The sequence below is a fragment of the Ictalurus punctatus genome, chromosome 2 (genome assembly GCF_001660625.3).
Source record: "Ictalurus punctatus breed USDA103 chromosome 2, Coco_2.0, whole genome shotgun sequence".
NCBI classification, from domain to species: domain Eukaryota; kingdom Metazoa; phylum Chordata; class Actinopteri; order Siluriformes; family Ictaluridae; genus Ictalurus; species Ictalurus punctatus.
In genome coordinates this window covers 11753708-11771859 of record NC_030417.2, presented here as the reverse complement: position 1 = coordinate 11771859, position 18152 = coordinate 11753708, and the positions used below count along the sequence as shown (strand labels likewise).

At 39.3% G+C, this 18152-nt stretch overlaps 1 protein-coding gene across 2 annotated transcripts in view; it reads right to left on the bottom strand.

Annotated features, from left to right (window-relative positions):
• prkcbb (protein kinase C, beta b) overlaps positions 1-14349 on the bottom strand; it is a 125991-nt gene extending 111642 nt beyond the window's left edge. Inside the window, exons 1-2 of one of the 2 annotated variants that reach the window (XM_047151977.2) lie at positions 13802-14349; positions 12783-12814 (exon numbers count right to left, since the gene is read on the bottom strand). In XM_047151977.2, the coding sequence (XP_047007933.1) occupies positions 12783-12814; positions 13802-13983 (214 nt within the window). In that variant the 5' untranslated portion in view covers positions 13984-14349. The remainder of the gene's footprint in view (positions 1-12782; positions 12815-13801) is intronic. The other variant, XM_017461337.3, reaches the window with a different exon arrangement.
• Between the last annotated feature and the right edge of the window lie 3803 nt (positions 14350-18152).

Below are 18152 nucleotides of genomic sequence, written 5' to 3'. Positions count from 1 at the left end.
TTTATTGTCATAGTTACATGACATTTAATGTTGTGGAATGTTCATGAGACAAATTAGCGAAAACTCTGTAGCCTCCTTCCATAAATGTTAAATAAACAGAAAATATCACCATATCAACAATTATACCGATGTTTTTCTTTCCTAAATAATAACACATTTCATAAATCAGTTTATAATTAGAATTATGTCCATTCCACCATTCAAGTCCCTGTGAATGAGTTGTTACTATAGAAACAATCATATATTACAACCAGGGTATATATCTATCATTATTACCTATCATTTGAATGACTGTCAGAGCTGTTATAGAAAACTAATCAACAACTTCTGACAAATCAGAATTGAGAGTTCAACAGCAACATGGTATGAAGTTTATTATTTGTCCTATTTTTGTACAATATTTATTTGTGTTCATATATACATGTACACAATATATGCGCATTATGCATCTCTCCATCTTGTCCCTGTCTCGCTGTTTTCCTCTCTCTTTCTATTCCTGCCTGTCTTTCATCTTTTGTTCTGTCTGTGTCTGTCTCTTTATACAGTATGCACTGTATAAATTATGTACGGTGAATGTCAGAGTTGCAGCCTGTATGGAAACTACCAGAAGCACTGATGCCGTAGGTGAAATTCTACTGTGTGTGTGTGTGTGTGTGTGTGTGTGTGTGTGTGTGTGTGTGTCTGTGTGTAGCAGCTCTACAGCAGCAATAAGATGAAGCTTTTTCTCTCCACGACCCTTAGCCATACCTGACCACCCACACACACACTCACAAACAACAAGCATACACAATCACAAACACTCACACACACACACACACACACACACACACACACATATATATATATATATATATATATATATATAAATATATATATATATATATATATATATATATATATATATACATATATACATATATACGTACACAAACACACATACAGTGCAGGACTCAGGGAGGTGTGAAAGAGCAGAGAAACAAAAAAGCGAGCAAAAGAGACAGAAAATGGAATAGTGAACAAGCCTAAGAGACAAAAATAGAAAAGAAATATGGCAAATAAAATAAGTGCAGACAGAAGAGAGAGAGAGAGACAGAGTTGGACACACAGAAGAACACACTTTACTGGACTTACTCTTTCAGTCTGTGTTTCTCTCTCATTCTCTCTCTCTCTCTCTCCTTTTCTCTCTTCCTGCCTGTTTTTACTCTCTGCTTCTCATGATGTTATAGTCGCTAATGAAAACTGTGTGTGTGTATTGATAGTAATAATAAACCTATATTAAATAATAATAAAATCTACTAATACACTTAAAATACACATAATATTTTGTTAAGCTGTCTTTATTAAGAGTCTGTGTGTGTGTGTGCGCATGTGTGTGTGTGTGTGTGTGTGTGTGTGTGTGTGTCCTGAGGGTAGAAGCCAAATCCAGAACAGTGATCACCATGCACATTGAAACAAAGAGAGCTCCGTCTCACTCTGAGAGAGAGATAAACTGGAAAGATGACAGACAGACAAGGACAGAGCCGGACAAATAGAGAGAATGACAGACAGCTAAAGAGAGAGTGATAAAGAAGGAGAGAGATAGGGAGACTGTGCTGATGAATGTGTGGGTGTGTTGAAACAGAGAAAGCAAGATTAATAGAAATAGAGAGAGACAGAAAGACAGGCAGGGAAAGAGTGAGAGCAATAGTGAAAGTGCCCATCACTCCATATATCTTGTTACTTAGCAACTGAGTAACTGAGGTGCTTTATGAGTTGAACATAGTGCACACCTTGACTGAAACAACCACACCTTCATTAGCACACATACACCTTCACCAACATGTCCACACCCTCACTAACACACCTACACCTTCACCAATACACCCACACCATCTTCAACACAGCTACACCTACACCTTCAACACACCCACACCTTCACCAACACATCCATACCTTCAGCAACGCAGTTACACCTATACCTTCACCAATAGACCAACACCTTTACAGTACACCCACACCTTCTTTAACCCAGCTACACTATCATCAATACACCCACACTTTCTTCAACACAGCTACATCTACACCTTCAGCAATACATGCACACCTTCACCAACAGACTAACATCTTCAACAATACACCCACACATTCACCAATACACCCACACCTTCTTCAACACAGCTACACCTACACCTTCACCAAGACACCCACACATTCCTCAACATACTACACCTACATCTACACCTTCATCAATAGACCAACACCCGTACAAATACACCCACACATTCACCAACACACCCACACCTTCATCAACATAATTACACCTACACCCCACCTTCACCAATAGACCAACACCTTCACCAATAGACTAACACCTTCACCAATAGACCAACACCTTCACTAGTAGACTAACACCTTCACCAATAGACTAACACCTTCACCAATAGACCAACACCTTCACTAGTAGACTAACACCTTCACCAATAGACTAAGACCTTCAGCAATAGACCAACACCTTCACCAATACACCCAGACTTTCACCAATAGACTAACACCTTCACCAATACACCCAGACTTTCACCAATAGACTAACACCTTCACCAATACACCCAGACTTTCACCAACAGACTAACACCTTCACCAATACACCCAGACTTTCACCAATAGACTAACACCTTCACCAATACACCCAGACTTTCACCAATAGACTAACACCTTCACCAATACACCCAGACTTTCACCAATAGACCAACATCTTCACCAATACACCCAGACTTTCACCAATAGACTAACACCTTCACTAATACACCCAGACTTTCACCAATAGGCTAACACCTTCACCAATACACCCAGACTTTCACCAATAGACCAACATCTTCACCAATACACTAAGACTTTCACCAATACACCAACACCTTCTGCAACACAAGTTTAAAAAGTTAACTATGATCCTCGTAAACCCCTTCTACTTATGTTCATCTACACTGAAAAAAAAATACTCATCCATTTTAACCAGCATTTAAATCCACACCAATAATAGAGACTTTGGATGTCTGTTAAAATGTAACTGATTACAAAACATATTTACCCTAGCTCATTAGAAGGAAAAAGCAATCCCACAGGCTACTCAAACTGATCATTATCAAGACAGCTACAGCTGTGATAAAGCCTCACTTTATGTTAACATATGCCACAATATAATGAAACAATAATGCCATATACCCAGGAGTGGCACAAATATCTGTATTTGCAGATATATGGGTTTTAATCATCAGGATATGAAATGTTTATTTTTAACAGATGCAAAATCCCACAAATATGGCTTAAGTGATATTTTTAGAAAGTGTTTGGATCAGTTTCTGCCATGAGCTATTATATAAAAATGTGAAAGAACTACAGCTTAAAACATGTTCTTTACAGCATTCGCTACACTAATGAAAGTGTATATAAGTGGAATCAAAAGGGGACTATCTGGACCTTTTCCATTCTTGAGCCCTCAGACTATTTGTTCACACCACAGCCTCTTTAGAACTAGATCTACAGAAAATTATATATAATGTAATTCAAGGTGGTAACTTTATGTGATGTTATCATTTTGTCTGAGAGAGCGAGAGAACAAAAGGAATTAAAATGCAGAAGGGTCTAGAAAAAAAAAGCAATGAGGAGAAGGAATTTTGTTGAAGAAGCATCAAAACCAACTCGTACTTCATGCCACAGGCCTGCTTGTGATTCGCATGTATACAAACATACATATTGAAGTATCAATATACAGTAACACTGCTTACTTGTTCTGGGACCTTGCAACCCCTTGGGCATCAATTAGACTATTGTTTTTACTTGGATATTGTCTGAACTTACACATGGACAGCAGGTTTCAAGCCATTAAGAAAACATCAATCACTATGTTTTCACAAGACATGTTAAGTAGGCCACAAAATCTCTAGGGGTGGAGTATAGCTTGCTTGTGAGTCACTTTGGTTAATTTCTGATTTCAAAAGCTGATTAATCAATCTGAGACCATTTGGAATCCTACAATGGACCAAGTGTGAAAATGCCATACTATCAAGTTAGGATTAAGCTAGCTAGTTTTGGTGAAACAACATTACCTCATTTCTATGATCATTAGAAATATATTCTACACAGTATGTGTAAAGCAGCGTAGGTAACCATGTGGGTGGTTTCAGCAAATAGAACAGTATCTATGATGTCAGTAAGGAGCAGCTTGGCAGGTAATTTTTTTTAGAATCAGTTTATTTTATCTACATATAATCTGTTATGACCCAAGTCTTTACATTGCTACATTCATGAGAAACATGTAACCTCATCCAGCATCAATCTGGTCCATACTGTGCGGAGATGCGAGAGATGCTGAGAGCCGTCCTATTTTATTAAAGTGAACTAACTGAGTGTAGGAAAATCCCCACAGGAGAACGCAGACCGGCTGCGTCCCAATTCTCCTGCCCTCCTAACCTTCTTTTAATCCTCCGGCCTCCTGTCGCACCCTGCATCAAATGCAGCAGATCAAACAGAGTGCACTAGATCGGCCACAGGTTTTTTTTCTACTATTAATTCTAAAGTACTCGCTTACAGCGGTGTTGCAGAAATCAATTTAATGTAAGGTTCATTATATAAACAAGTGACCACATATACAGTTGAGGTTATTAATTTACATACACCTTTCAGAATCTGCAAAATGTTAATAATTTTTTTAAATAAGAGCGATCATAAAAATTGCATTTTGTTTTTTTTATTTAGTGCTGCCCTGAATAAGCTATTTCACATTACAGATGTTTACATATAGTCCACAAGACACTATAATAGCTGAATTTACACAAATTAACCAGTTCAAAAGCTTTATTCTTAAATGTCATATCACAGCAAACCAGTGACTACATTTCCCATCCTGCACTGCAGCCTACAAACATGGCCGCCATGGACGGCAATTCCCAGAACACTCTCCTTCATTCTAATCATGCACACCTGCATCCAATTCACAGCACAATTACAACCACAGGTTAAAAGGACTTTCTATGCATTCAATCTTTGTGAAGTAAATGCTCAGTTGCCTGGTCTCTGTCATTACCAAGCCTTGACACCATGTTTGTTCTTGTTCTTGTTCTTGTTCTTGTTCTTGTTCTTGTTCTTGTTCTTGTTCTTGACCTCGTCCTTTTGCCTTTCCTTGTTTGGACTGTTCGCCTGTTCACCTGACCTCTGCCTGTCTTTGTTTATTGATTTTTGCCTGATCCTTTGGACTTGTTGTTTCATTAAACTGCCATACCTGCACTTGCTTCTGTCTGCACCTCCTTTACGTGAAAGAATACTTCGCCTATAAATTGGAATCAGCAGGAAAGCGAAGGAGACATCATGCCAAGGTAGTAAGGAACACCCTCCGAAGACTCAACTCTATCAAGCTTCCTCAATGAGTTGCCATGGATCCCCAGAGCCATACGATGGATTTTTTTGGCTACCCTGAGTATTTTCTTTTCGACTGCCAATTATATTTTTTGAGCCTGGCGCACCCCAAGCCTGACCAGAGGCAGTGGCTGGGGTCCGTACTCTCCTGGCTCGTTGGCCAAGCCCGCCAGTGGCCCGTATCGAATCCACGGGTCTTCACAAAGTAACTCAGTTTGTAGGACTATTGATAAAGGAGTTTGGGGGTCCAGAGTACACCCCCAACCTGGATGTGTTTTTGGGGAGGGTGAGTCTCATGAATGAACCTGCAAGGCCGTTCACCACCTACTACAAGACGACCTCCTCCCCAGAACTCCAGTTGGAGATCAACATGGTGACCTCCTCTCCTGAGCTCCAACCTGAGACCCACGAGGTGGTCTCACCGGCCGAGCTCAGGCCGGAGGTCAACATGGCGACCTCTCCTCCAGAGCTCCAATCTGAGACCCACAAGGTAGTCTCACCTGCTGAACTCCTGTTGGAGGTCAACGTGGTGACCTCCTCCCCAAAGCCCCAGTTGGAGGTCAACGTGGTGACCTCCTCCCCAGAGCTCCAGCACAAGACCCATGAGGTTGTCTCATCTCCAGAGCTCCAACATAAAGTCAAGTTCCTGTCCAAGGTCAAAGAGGTGGCCTAACAGAGACACGTTCCTGATTGAGGTCGACGAGGCGGACTCCCACGCCAGGGGGTTCTGTCATATCACAGCAAACCAGTGACTCCATTTCCCATCCTGCAATGCGGCCTACAAACATAACCACCATGGACTGCTTTGGACTTCTTGTTTCGTTAAACTGCCATACCTGCACTTGCTTCTGTCTGTGCCTCCTTTTTGTGACATTAATACTGTGTGTTGTTACCTGGATAATCAACAACTGTTTTTATGTTTTGTGATAGTTGTTCATGAGTTCCTTGTTTGTCCTGAGCAGTTAAACTGCCCACTGTTCTTCAGAGAAATCCTCCAGGTCCTACACATTCTTTGCTTTTCCAGCGTTTTCTGCATATTTGACCCCTTTCCAACAGTGTCTATATGATTTTAAGATCCATCTTTTCACACTGAGAACAACTGAGGGATTAGTACACAACTATTACAAAAGGTGCGAACATTCACTGATGCTCAAGAAGGCAACACATTACAGTAAGAGCAGTATGACTTCAACTGCATAAAAACGCAAAGTATATCATATGTAGTATTCCAAATAAAGTGATCAGTGAGTGTGCCTTTATACAGTTATTATAGTATATGTATACCTAAACTGGACAGTTGAAGCTTTGAAAATCTCATGGCCTTTTTCCAATCTTCAGTTGTCAAGTTTTGGTGAGCTTGTTCCTACTATAGCTTAAGATTCCTGTTCTTTGCTGACAGAAGTGGAACCGAAGTGATCTTCTGCTGTTATAGTCCAGCCACCTCAATATGTTGTACATTCTGAAATATTTTTCTGTTCACCCCAGTTCTAAAGAGTGGTTATTTTAGTAACTGTAGACTTCCTTTCAGCTCAGACCAGTCTGGCCATTATTAATACTTGTATTAATACTTGAGTCACTGTTAGGTTAGATGTTGGACAGAGCAAGACAGATTGAGCAGTGTGAGTTTCAGCAATTGAAAGTGCTTAAATTAACAGAGGGATGAAGGAAAAAAATGTATGAGGGAAGGAGAGACATTTGGACAAAGTGTGGAATTTTGGCACAGTAATTTGTGAGTCCTTGGGGTCTTTGTGTTTAAAATTTGGGCATTTGGGACACATTTGGTTCTATGGTCAGATGAAACCAAAATAGAGAATTTTGCAATAAACACCAGAGGTGGTTTTGGCACACACAGATATGTAGCCATATGGAAAAGTACCTCATGCCCACAGTTAAAAATGGTGGTGGCTCTTTAATGTTTTGGGGCTGTTTTCCTGCCAGAGGACCTGGACATTTTGTTAGGATACACGGCATCATGGACTCTATCAGATATCAACATATATTAAATGAAAACTTGAGTGCCACAGCCAGAAAGCTTAAAATGGGCAGTGGTTGGATCTTCCAGCTAGACAATGATCCAAAACATACCTCAAAATCATCACAAAAATGGTTTACTGACCACAAAATCAAGGTCCTGCCATGGCCAAGTCAGTCCACTGACTTGAACCCCATATAAAACCTGTGTGGTGAATTGAAGAGGAGAGTCCACCAGCGTGGACCTCGTAATTTGAAGGATGTGGAGAGATTCTGTATGGAGGAATGGTCTCAGATACCTTGCCATGTATTCTCCAACCTCATGAGGCATTATAGGAGAAGACTCAGAGCTGTTAGCAATGGGAGGTAGCACAAATTATTGACTAACTTTGACATAAGAAAAAAAAATGCCATGTCAGATGACCAGGAAGTGCTGTTTGCACTTCCTTTTCTGCAATCACATGGCGTGAAGGTCATTCTCACAGTGCTCTCAATATTTAGGCAAAGCTACTTAAAGGAAAAAATTGTAAAACTATCTGAGATAAGTTACCATTTATTTTTTTGTCATTTAAACAAGTATATATTTTAAGTATTTTTGTTAAACGGTAAAATGTAAATGTTGCCATCTGGATGATAATGACCACATGGATGATAATGGAACAGTAGTATGTGCATTCATGGATTGTAACAGTAGTATGTGCATTCATGGATTGTAACACTAGGCTTCTTTAATAGTATATTTACATTTTTTCACATTCAAAGTAAGAAAAACTGTTGTAATTTCAGACATTTTGTAATTTCACACCTTATTTTCTAAATTTTATTTCATTAATTTTTTTTTTGCTTCAAGAGAAAGAATTAAGAATACACTTGAAATAATTCAAAAGATACTTCAACCAAAACAAATTTTTGTATGTATTTTGAGTGAGTAAATTCATCCACAAACTTTTTACAACTGTAATTCCTTTCTAGAAAATAGAAGTTTTACATGCTTACTAAGTGACAAAAAAACTCTGCATTTTATTATTTTAGACTATATGATACTTCCACCTTTGCACACTGTTTCCATAAGGCAATAATTTACCAACTACTTCAACTAATTCAAGTCATAAAAATCCATAAAAAACATTTTTTGATGTAAATGTAATTTACATATGAGTAATGATTCATGCAGTAGAGGGTTAGTTATTAAGACGCATTCCACAGTTTCTGGTTATTCAGAATCTAGTTATTTATCTGGTTACAGAAACAACTGGACCAAATCCCACTTAATGCTTCATTAGTCTCATCTACACTCTCATCTCATATCCCATGTGTTAGGAACAAATGGATTTTCTAATATGACTCTGCTTTCACTCTGTTTTCAATACCTAAAGGGCTACGGGGATAGGTTTTACAAGATTATTTTAAAGTTTTACAGTATGGGAAACAGCCACATGGGTTGCAAATATGAACAGTGTTTTTATATAACTTGGCTTGATCCTAATACCACAGTTTCATGGAGGCATACAGGCGAGAATCTGGTCTATTCCCATCTGGACCATTCCCAGTTGTTGGATGAATCGACCAGGTCGTGGTGGCTCCAGAGCCTATCCCACGAACTCTCGGCACAAGGTGGGAGTACACCCTGCGAATGCTAATCCATCTCAGGGTACCATTTCTACACTCATTCACACTTGGAGGCAATTTAGTGTAATCTACCTACACTCTAAAAAATGCTGGGTTATTTTTTTTACCCAAATGCTGGATTGACACTTTTGGGTCATTTAATAGGGTTATTTTCTCAGTCTTGGGTAGTTCTTGGGTAGATTTGTGTAACCCAACTGCTGGATAATTTTCACTGACAGTTGAATCAATGCACCCCTCCCGCTCCCCGACACCTCAGCCCAGCTCCTTGGGTCAAATCAACTCAGAGCAGGCTGTTTGAATTCGCCTCAGTTGGAGGTAGCGGTTTTCACACGGACAGACTGTTAGATTTATTTGGAGAAATAAGGTTCGTATCAATATATTTAACCAAAAAAACCATTACTGTACAAAAGAAAAAGCAAAAATGTGAGATAACAGTTCAGTTTACATGATATTAAATGCACCGTTATCTTGTTAGCTTTGGCTTACTTGTTAACTGTTAGCTTTGGCTTACTTGTTTGTAATGCCCACTGGATGGTAAGCTGGTTACTCAGGTTTTTTTGGTGGATGTTTTAAACATCTCCTTTGATCAGAGTCTGACATTTTTGTCTTAAACTTATGACTTATTTGAGTCATTTATTTCAAAGTCTACATATAAACACCACTTTAGCAGCTCTAGCAATACAATTCTGAACACCTTCTTGTGTATAAATAAAGAAAATACCATGTTGACATATTTGTTTATAATGTGGTATATTTAACATTTTTGACATTGACATTTTTGACAAAGGACAAAAAATAACCCTGAAAATATTAACCCATTTATGAAATAAAATGAACCCAGCATTTTATTTTATAAAAATTGAACAACCCATTTGCTGGGTTAAAATTAACATTCCAACTTGATGGGTTAGTAACACCCAAAATGTGTCCAATGTTTACTCATCTGTTGAGCTAAAAAATAACCCAATTTGGGTTGTTTTTAACCCAGTGTTTTTAGGTTGTACCGGCATATTTCTGGGGGTGGAAGGAAACCAGAGAACACAGAGGAAACCCACACAGACACAGGGAGAACATGCAAAACTCTGCACAGACAGTAACCTAAGCTCAGGATCAAACCAGGAACCTGCTGGGAGGTGGAAATGCTACCCACTGCACCAATGTGCCACCCTGTATTTTAAAAGATTATTAGATATTTAAAATGTAGACAAGACAAATGGATCTCTTGACCCTCTAGTCACTGTTTCATATTCACTATTCTCTAAGCAACTATGATCAAAATGCATCCAGGGGAAAAAAAAAATGTTATGGCACAATGATGAACAGCCAGATCTAGTGAGAATGGTGTATCTTGCCTCAAATTTGACTCTACTGAAGTTTTAGTGCAGACACAGCAGGTGCAATAAAATTAGTGCAGGGATATTTTGTGTGTCTATGAATGCTAATGTGTAACGTCATGCTGTTTTTTCGGTTATTATATTACACTCCATAACAAATGTGATGCAAAGTATAATGTTATTTTGCTAACTGAAAGGTAGAATAAAATCTCATCAAACAGTTTAAACAATAAATGGGCAAAGCCTGACAAGTTTAGCTGGATTTTAAACATCTACCAATTGTGGTGCCTTGTAAGTGGTCGTTTGCAAGATATTTTCCACCTCAGGACATTAGATATACTAAGTGGAAAAAAAACCCCAAAAAACAAAGACGTCTTCACGAAAGCATATCTTTTGTTTGCTCTGTGAGAGCATGTAAAGCTCATAAAAAGCTATTTTAACCGCATTTTTACAGTTACAGTCCTGAGTACCTACTGGTACTGTGAAATTCAAAATGAATGCAAATTTGTGGACTGAAATTGCAGTACAGCAATAACAAGCTAGCCAGCTGACACTAACGAGTAGCTTAGCAACAACCTGGGCAGACGATAGCGAGCCGGCTAATGTTAGTGATGACACTAAGATTGATTATTACCTTGATTATTATAGATTTAAACAAGTACTGTGTGTATATTAACTGATATAAAGCCAATACCATAATAAACTAATTGACTTTACACTGTACACATTGGGTGCAGCCATGTTGATTTGACGTCATTCTGTAAACAAGGAAGGAAATGGTGGTTGAGAGAACTACCCCAAGTTGACATTTCAGTTTTCCATGGTTTTTTACTGGTTGCAACTTCATCTCGAACATTATTGGTGAGCCAATTGCTTTAAATTATTGAAAACAAACATAATTTCCATTACTACTTTAGAGTATTTGCTACATTCCGCACTCCATCCAACACAGTCTGGGTGCCTTAATGTCTTTTATACTGTGTGTAGAGGGAACAAAAATCCAAACAAGGCATACACATTTTCCCTTTTTCTTTCCTCCTAACTAAAGCCCCTTACTCATTTCCTCAGTGGTCCATATTTGGTCAGATATATGCCACAACAATGGTAGATTGTTTAACGACATTGTACTTTAGCAAGAATTTCATTTTTCTTCTACATCCACCTGTAGTCTATGGGGTGTCTTGGATGGACCTTTCTATCATAGCATTTCAAGATGCTGGGGATCCAAAATTGATTCTCTAATTTTAAATATGTGGATGGCCTCTGGTGCTGTCCAGCAAGCTTGGAGAAGAGACCTTGACTTATCACGATGAAATTGATCAGTTTGTCGTTTGGGATCATTTGAATATTAATCCTTGCGGTTTCCCTGAATACCAAGGAAGCCTCATATAATGTATCTTTTCCCCAAACTGTGGCTCATTTGCATGGATTTTGGTGCACTCATCTCAGTCTGCCTTGTTTAAAAAAAGATAGCATGATATTCTAACTGTGGCACAGAAAACATTTACTCTGCACTCGCATTCGCCACAATCTCTCATTCAGCAGTCAGAAATGTTGAGAAATGTTTACTGGGATATGGGAGGAAGTTTTATAAAAAATACATAATGATCAGATTTTGAGTGTTCATCTAAACACAGTCACTGACTACATTTACATGGACAGCAGTAATCTAATTATTGACCTTACTCTGATTAAGATAATAATGTGATTAAGGTGTTCACATGAGTCGCTTTTAGAATATTCCTTTCATGATCCTGTTTTACATGTTATAGAACATAGATCGATTAACAGCCCGCGTCATTACGTCACCGCGCCACGCCGTCCAACATCCCACGCATCCAGAATTTCACGCATCAACATACAGTTCGTCTTCGTTATGGTACCGTATACAGTTCTGGGTGTTTTTATTTAATTTTTTTTACGAACACTTTAAGTGCAGTTAATTATTTGTCATGCTGTACGTGCTAACAGACAACTGCTTGAAGCTGTGGGCTGTCCCAAACCGCGTACTTACTGTCTATATAGTAGCCGAGATACATGTATTTTTCCCCACTACAGGCCTATAGTAGGCAAGTATGCGGTTTAGGACGCAGCCGAACTCTCTTGTTCGCCGTAAAACGTAAAACTGCAGTGTGTGATCGTGTCCTGTCACAAAATGCGGTGAAAACTCTCACATGACGTTCATAATGTGATTACGGTGTTTACATTTCTGTAATACACGTCGATAATGCGACTAAAACAGGAGTACTCCACCTGTCTTAATTTGATTAGAGCTTAATTCGAGTATGACCTTAATTAGACTAAGGTAAGTAAAAAATTGCTGTTTACATGGTAGTTTCTTAATCAAAGTATGGTCTTAATTGGGTTAAAAGTGGATTATTGTTGTCCATGTAAACGCAGCTAGTGTCTCAGCAGTGTATACAGGGAGCCAAGCTGGGCCAGTGAAGATTCGCGCCTTACCTTGACACTGAAATCCTTGTTTCCCGAAACCCCTAGAACAAAGAGAAACAGTAAATACCCAAAACTTTCTTTCTTTCTTATTTTAGTGTACACTAAAAGTGCTGCATTTCCTTTTATCTATAATCTTTTAAAAAGGATACACACCCCAAAATAATACATGTACTTTTAACACTGTAAATTATATTATTCATACTTTATAAATGGTGCATTCTCAGTAGAGTACATGCATTTTTATTCATATTTTAGAAACAATTTACATAGCTGCTGTACTATAATCAAAAAAAAAAAATCTTTAGATATGGTGCACTCAAAATGTTATCTGTAATTAAGTGCATACTTAAAATACTAGCCTATACTAACTTTGTCATACTTTAGAAACAGCGTGTGTTCAAAATGCAACATGTACTTTTATATTATAGAAATTGTGCATTAATCAGATATTAATCACAACTTGCATTCACACTCAATCAATTCCAGGTGCTTCTATTCATACCTAAGAAATGCTTCTAACATTTATATTCATAATTTAGTGACAGAGCACCCTCATAATTTTACCCAGGTGCATACTCAAAGCGTTGTAAATACTTTTATTCATAGCCTGCTTCAGATACAGTACATACTACTTGTACATACAGTCAAAATACTACTTGTGCATTTATTCACACTTAATAAGTCGTGCACATTTGAGGTTACATAGCCTACTTTTGGTTTTTCAAACATGTAGACTGAATGTAGCCTATGTATCCTGCATTTAAAATTAACAGCTATTTAAAATGCGTAATTAATTCATTAAATGACTTTATGGTGTTCCACCCAGGGTGTATTTACGCCTCGCGCCCAGTTTTCCCAACATCCACCACAACCCTGACTAACATAAAGTGGCAAGTAAAGATGAAGGGATGAAAAAATGAATTAGTTCTGTATTTAGCATTTATTTATGGTTTTATGGGTTTTTTTAATCGCAGAATAGCACATTTCACGCGCGTGTCCTGGACGAGTTTTGGTGTGTGTTTTCTCACCAGATGAAGTCGGTACAGTGGCTGCAGAAGGTGGGCTGCTTGAAGAAACGCGGGATGAATTTGTGGTCCTTCACCTCGTGCACGTTCTTCTGGCGGAGCGCGCCCTGTCGCGCGAACCCGCGGAGGCGCGCGCCCTTCTCCTCGCCATCACTGCCACTGCTGCACGGAGCGCCGTCCGCCATTGACCACCGCCGAACCGTTAACCGGAGGGGAAAACAAACTACAGCAAACACACTACCGGCTCCGATAAACGAGAGAGAGAGTGTGTGTGTGTGTGTGTGTGTGTGTGTGTGTGTGTGTGTGTGTGTGAAACAGGGCCGGACCCGACAGCGAGCGACTCGGTTAACAGAGTGTGAAAGCGCACGAGGGGTGTGAGACACAGCTTCAGTTTCCGCTCCGCACGAGCCGCTTTCTCACCCAAACTGGCAGAACACTTTTGCGCCGAAACTCCTCCCTCATCACTCAATTTGTGTCACTCTCTTGCTTTTTCTGTCTCTGTCTCACTCTTTCTTCTCCCTCCCTTTTCGTTCACTCAATCTATCGCTCTGCATCTCTCTCTCTCTCTCTCTCCCCCCTCTCTTTCTCTCTCCAATCTCTATTTGTTTATCGCTCTTTTACTCCACAAACACTCTCTCTCTCTCTCTCTCTCTCTCTCTCTCTCTCTCTCCAATCTCTATTTGTTTAGAGATAGTATGGAGATAGATGAATGATAGCAGGATGGACAGAGAGAAAGACAGGTTAAGTGAGTCATAATGAAAAAGAGAAAGGATGAATGAGAGAGAGAAGGAGTGTTTTTAGCGTAAAAGAGCGATCTCTTTTACTCCACAAACTCCTCTCTCTCTCTCTCTCTCTCTCTCTCTCTCTCTCTCTCTCTGTCTCTCTGTCATTCATCCTTTCTCTTTTTCATTATGACCCACTTAACCTGTCTTTCTCTCTGTCCATCCCGCTATCATTCGTGTATCTCCATGCGCCCCCCTTTTCTATCTATCTATCTATCTGCCTATCTCTTTCATCCATTTCTTTCTCTTTCACTCTTTCTCCCCTAACTGTGGCTCTACATTTATTTGTGTTACACTTAGTTGATTATGTAATTTCTCAGACGTCTGGTACATAATACATTCATTAGAATCTCTCTCTCTCTCACACACACACACACACACACACACACACACACACACACACACACATACACACAGTCAAGCAAAACAGGACCACTAATGCATTGTTTCAAATGTTATATAAAGGAAGAATATGAAAAGATATGAAAACCTTGGAAATCTCTCTCTCTCTCTCTCTCTCTCTCTCTCTCTCTCTCTCTCTCTCTCTATCTCTCTCTATCTATCTATCTATCTCTTACACACACACATATACACACAATATGCAGGAATGAGTAAGTGCTGAATATGAATCACTCCCTCTTCTAGCTCCTCCACTTTCTGCTTCGGGTTAAGACTAACTACCTTGCCACAACTGATGGATTGATCAGCTGTTTTTTTAGTTTTGTTTTGTTTTTGTTGTTTTTTTAATACATACACTGCCACCTACAGGCCACACTGTATACTGTGAATACTATGAAACCTCCAGATAACCTCCAGGGATAGTGTGAAACACCTGGATACCTCATTATGCATGCCCATGCAAGTCATGTAGTGACACATGATGCAGTGTTTTTTCAGTAAATACCACCATCATGTAGAGATCTCTGCCTGAAACCTCCTCACCAAGCTGGTAGCTCTTCCAAATGATATGGAACCCTGGCGATTATCCAAGGTTCATAAAACCAATTACCCAGATGAGGATGGGTTCCCTTCTGAGTTTGGTTCCTCTCAAGGATTCTTCCTCATATCATCTTAGAGAATTTTTCCTTGCCACCGGCCTGCTCATTTGGGATAAATTCACACACTTAAAATCTGTATCCTGTGTTTTACATGTCTCTGTGAAGCTGCTTTGAGATAATGTCCAGTGTTAAAAACACTATACACATAAAATTAAATTGAAATTGAATTCAATTCAATCATATTCGTAACTGGTATTATATTTCACCCCTAGTAACTAACATGTGAAACACCTCGATGATGTGTGAGGAACAGGACTCGCTTTAGGACTACCATTAAATGTGCTCAGAGACGACAAAATGAACTTCGGAGAATCTGGAAAAAGTAGACAGTGAAACCCAGGTAGCAGTATAGACTTCCTGAAGCGGCACACTTTTAAATAATGTGCATGAGCAGATGTTTTTCGTAGAGTGGTATGTCACAGCAGGAGTTTGATGTCCAGTGACTTTAGGCTATAGGTGATGTTGACCACCCAATGAGCCAGTCTGTGTTTGGACAAAAAGGGCCTGTGTCTTTGTCACATAGCAGATAAAATGGTAGTCCGAAGACTGGATGGTTGCAGTCTGGTGTAAATTACACCACAGGGCACAGCTAATGCCTAGCAGTCAATGAAGTAATTTCTATGTATCTTGGAAAGTCAATCAGTGCACCAGGGCCAGCCAATAAAGTGACCACCATTCATGGAACTGATTCTACTTAAGGTCTTGCCAACCACAAGCAAGTCTGTGTCCTAATAGCAGAATTCTGTGCAATGATGGACGAATCAATGGTAGAGGAGGAAAACATATAATATGTGCAGAGGCCCAACCTGTTCTAGCATGACAATGCCCCTGTGCACAAAGCGAGATCAATAAAGACATGGTTTTTTTGTCAAAATTTGGTGTGAAAGGGCCTTCCAATTAGTACTTGGGACTCAGTCTCTGTGTTTATATCTAGGCTGAAAACATATTTGTTTAGTCAAGTGTTTTGTGAATTGATTTTTCTTAAGTAAAGGAGCAGCTCTACAATAGAGGGTTCACAGGCAGAGAGTGTTGCGGTGAACTGGGATGTTTGGGTGCTGAGGATGGTATCACTTATACACCATGTAGATGGATTTGGACTGCAGTTGATAAACAGTTACGATGCTACGATGGCTTAGGACTACAGTTGCCATGAACAGTTTTGCACTCAAGTCTTCATCAGTGAACAGTTGATAATTTCAACAAAACTTTTTGACCATGTAGTATACAGTTATAGAAGGGAATTATTTATAATTGCACTATACATTGTTTGAGTCTGGTTCCTCTGAAGGTTTCTTCCTCATATCATCTCAGGGAGTTTTTCCTTGCCTCCGTCGCCTCTTGTTTGCTCATATGGGGAAGTAAATTTATAATAGAAGGATAAATATACTGATTATAGCGTGCATTGACTGACCACATTTATGTAAAATGAACTATATGAGTAAAGATACAAATGATGCCTTCACTGCATTCTGAAAAGGTGAAAAGTGACAGACACAGCATGCTTTGTGCATGTACTGCATCACTTTTATTTATATGAAATTTGATATGGAAAAAATTTGTTTGGCAAATAATTGAAGCACCATAAATGAGGAAAGTCATATTATATGCTATCTTCACTGTTTCCTATATATCACTCTGCGTAGGAATTTGTCCTTTACGAGAACCAAATGCTCGTATTATCCTTTCCAGTTGGGTAATGATGTTGAGTGGATATACTGCTGTCTTTAGTTACAGCATTGTTTTTTAAGCCGTGTGTGTGTGTGTGTGTGTGCACTGAGCATGGTGTTGGTGCTCAGCAAATTTCTGTTTCCTCTGGTTCACACTTGAACGTGTGTGTGGAGGAAGCAACAGTCAGGTTATGCCTCACACTGCACAATTACAAAGCAGCAGCATCTCTATCTGTATTGTGTCTGAGATCCGGCATCTCCCCGCTGTAATTTTGGTGCATAAAACCTTCACCACACATTCAAGCACTAGTGTTTACAGAATAACTCATGCATGTGTGTAAGCAGGTTGTAGAAGCGCTCACGAGACCACAAGCTGTTTTATAAATCTATGAAAGAGACACAGTGATACAGCTGTACCAAAGAGTCAGTGACAAAGAAAGATAGAAAGAGTTAAGTGCAGAAACAGAAGTGAGAAAGTTAGGAGTGAGAGATGGAAGGGAAAAAAAAGATTAAGACATACAACAGACAGACAGACATAGAGATACAAAAGTTTACATAGAGTGCAAAAGTTTACTTCCTCCATGGATTCTGGATAAATGTGTATGTATTTTGTAATCAGACAATAATCCAACACATGAGGCAAATTAAAAAAATAAAAATATACATTTTGGTGTGACACAACAAATTAACCTCCCACTCACAGGCACACACACGTACAGACCGTGTGATTACGCTGGTATCCAGTGCGGTTCACCCCTGTTGATGCACCGCCCCCTGCTGGACAACATCAGGAAGCAGGCTCTGCACACACCGCTGACACGCACTGTCACTCAATCACAGAGATACA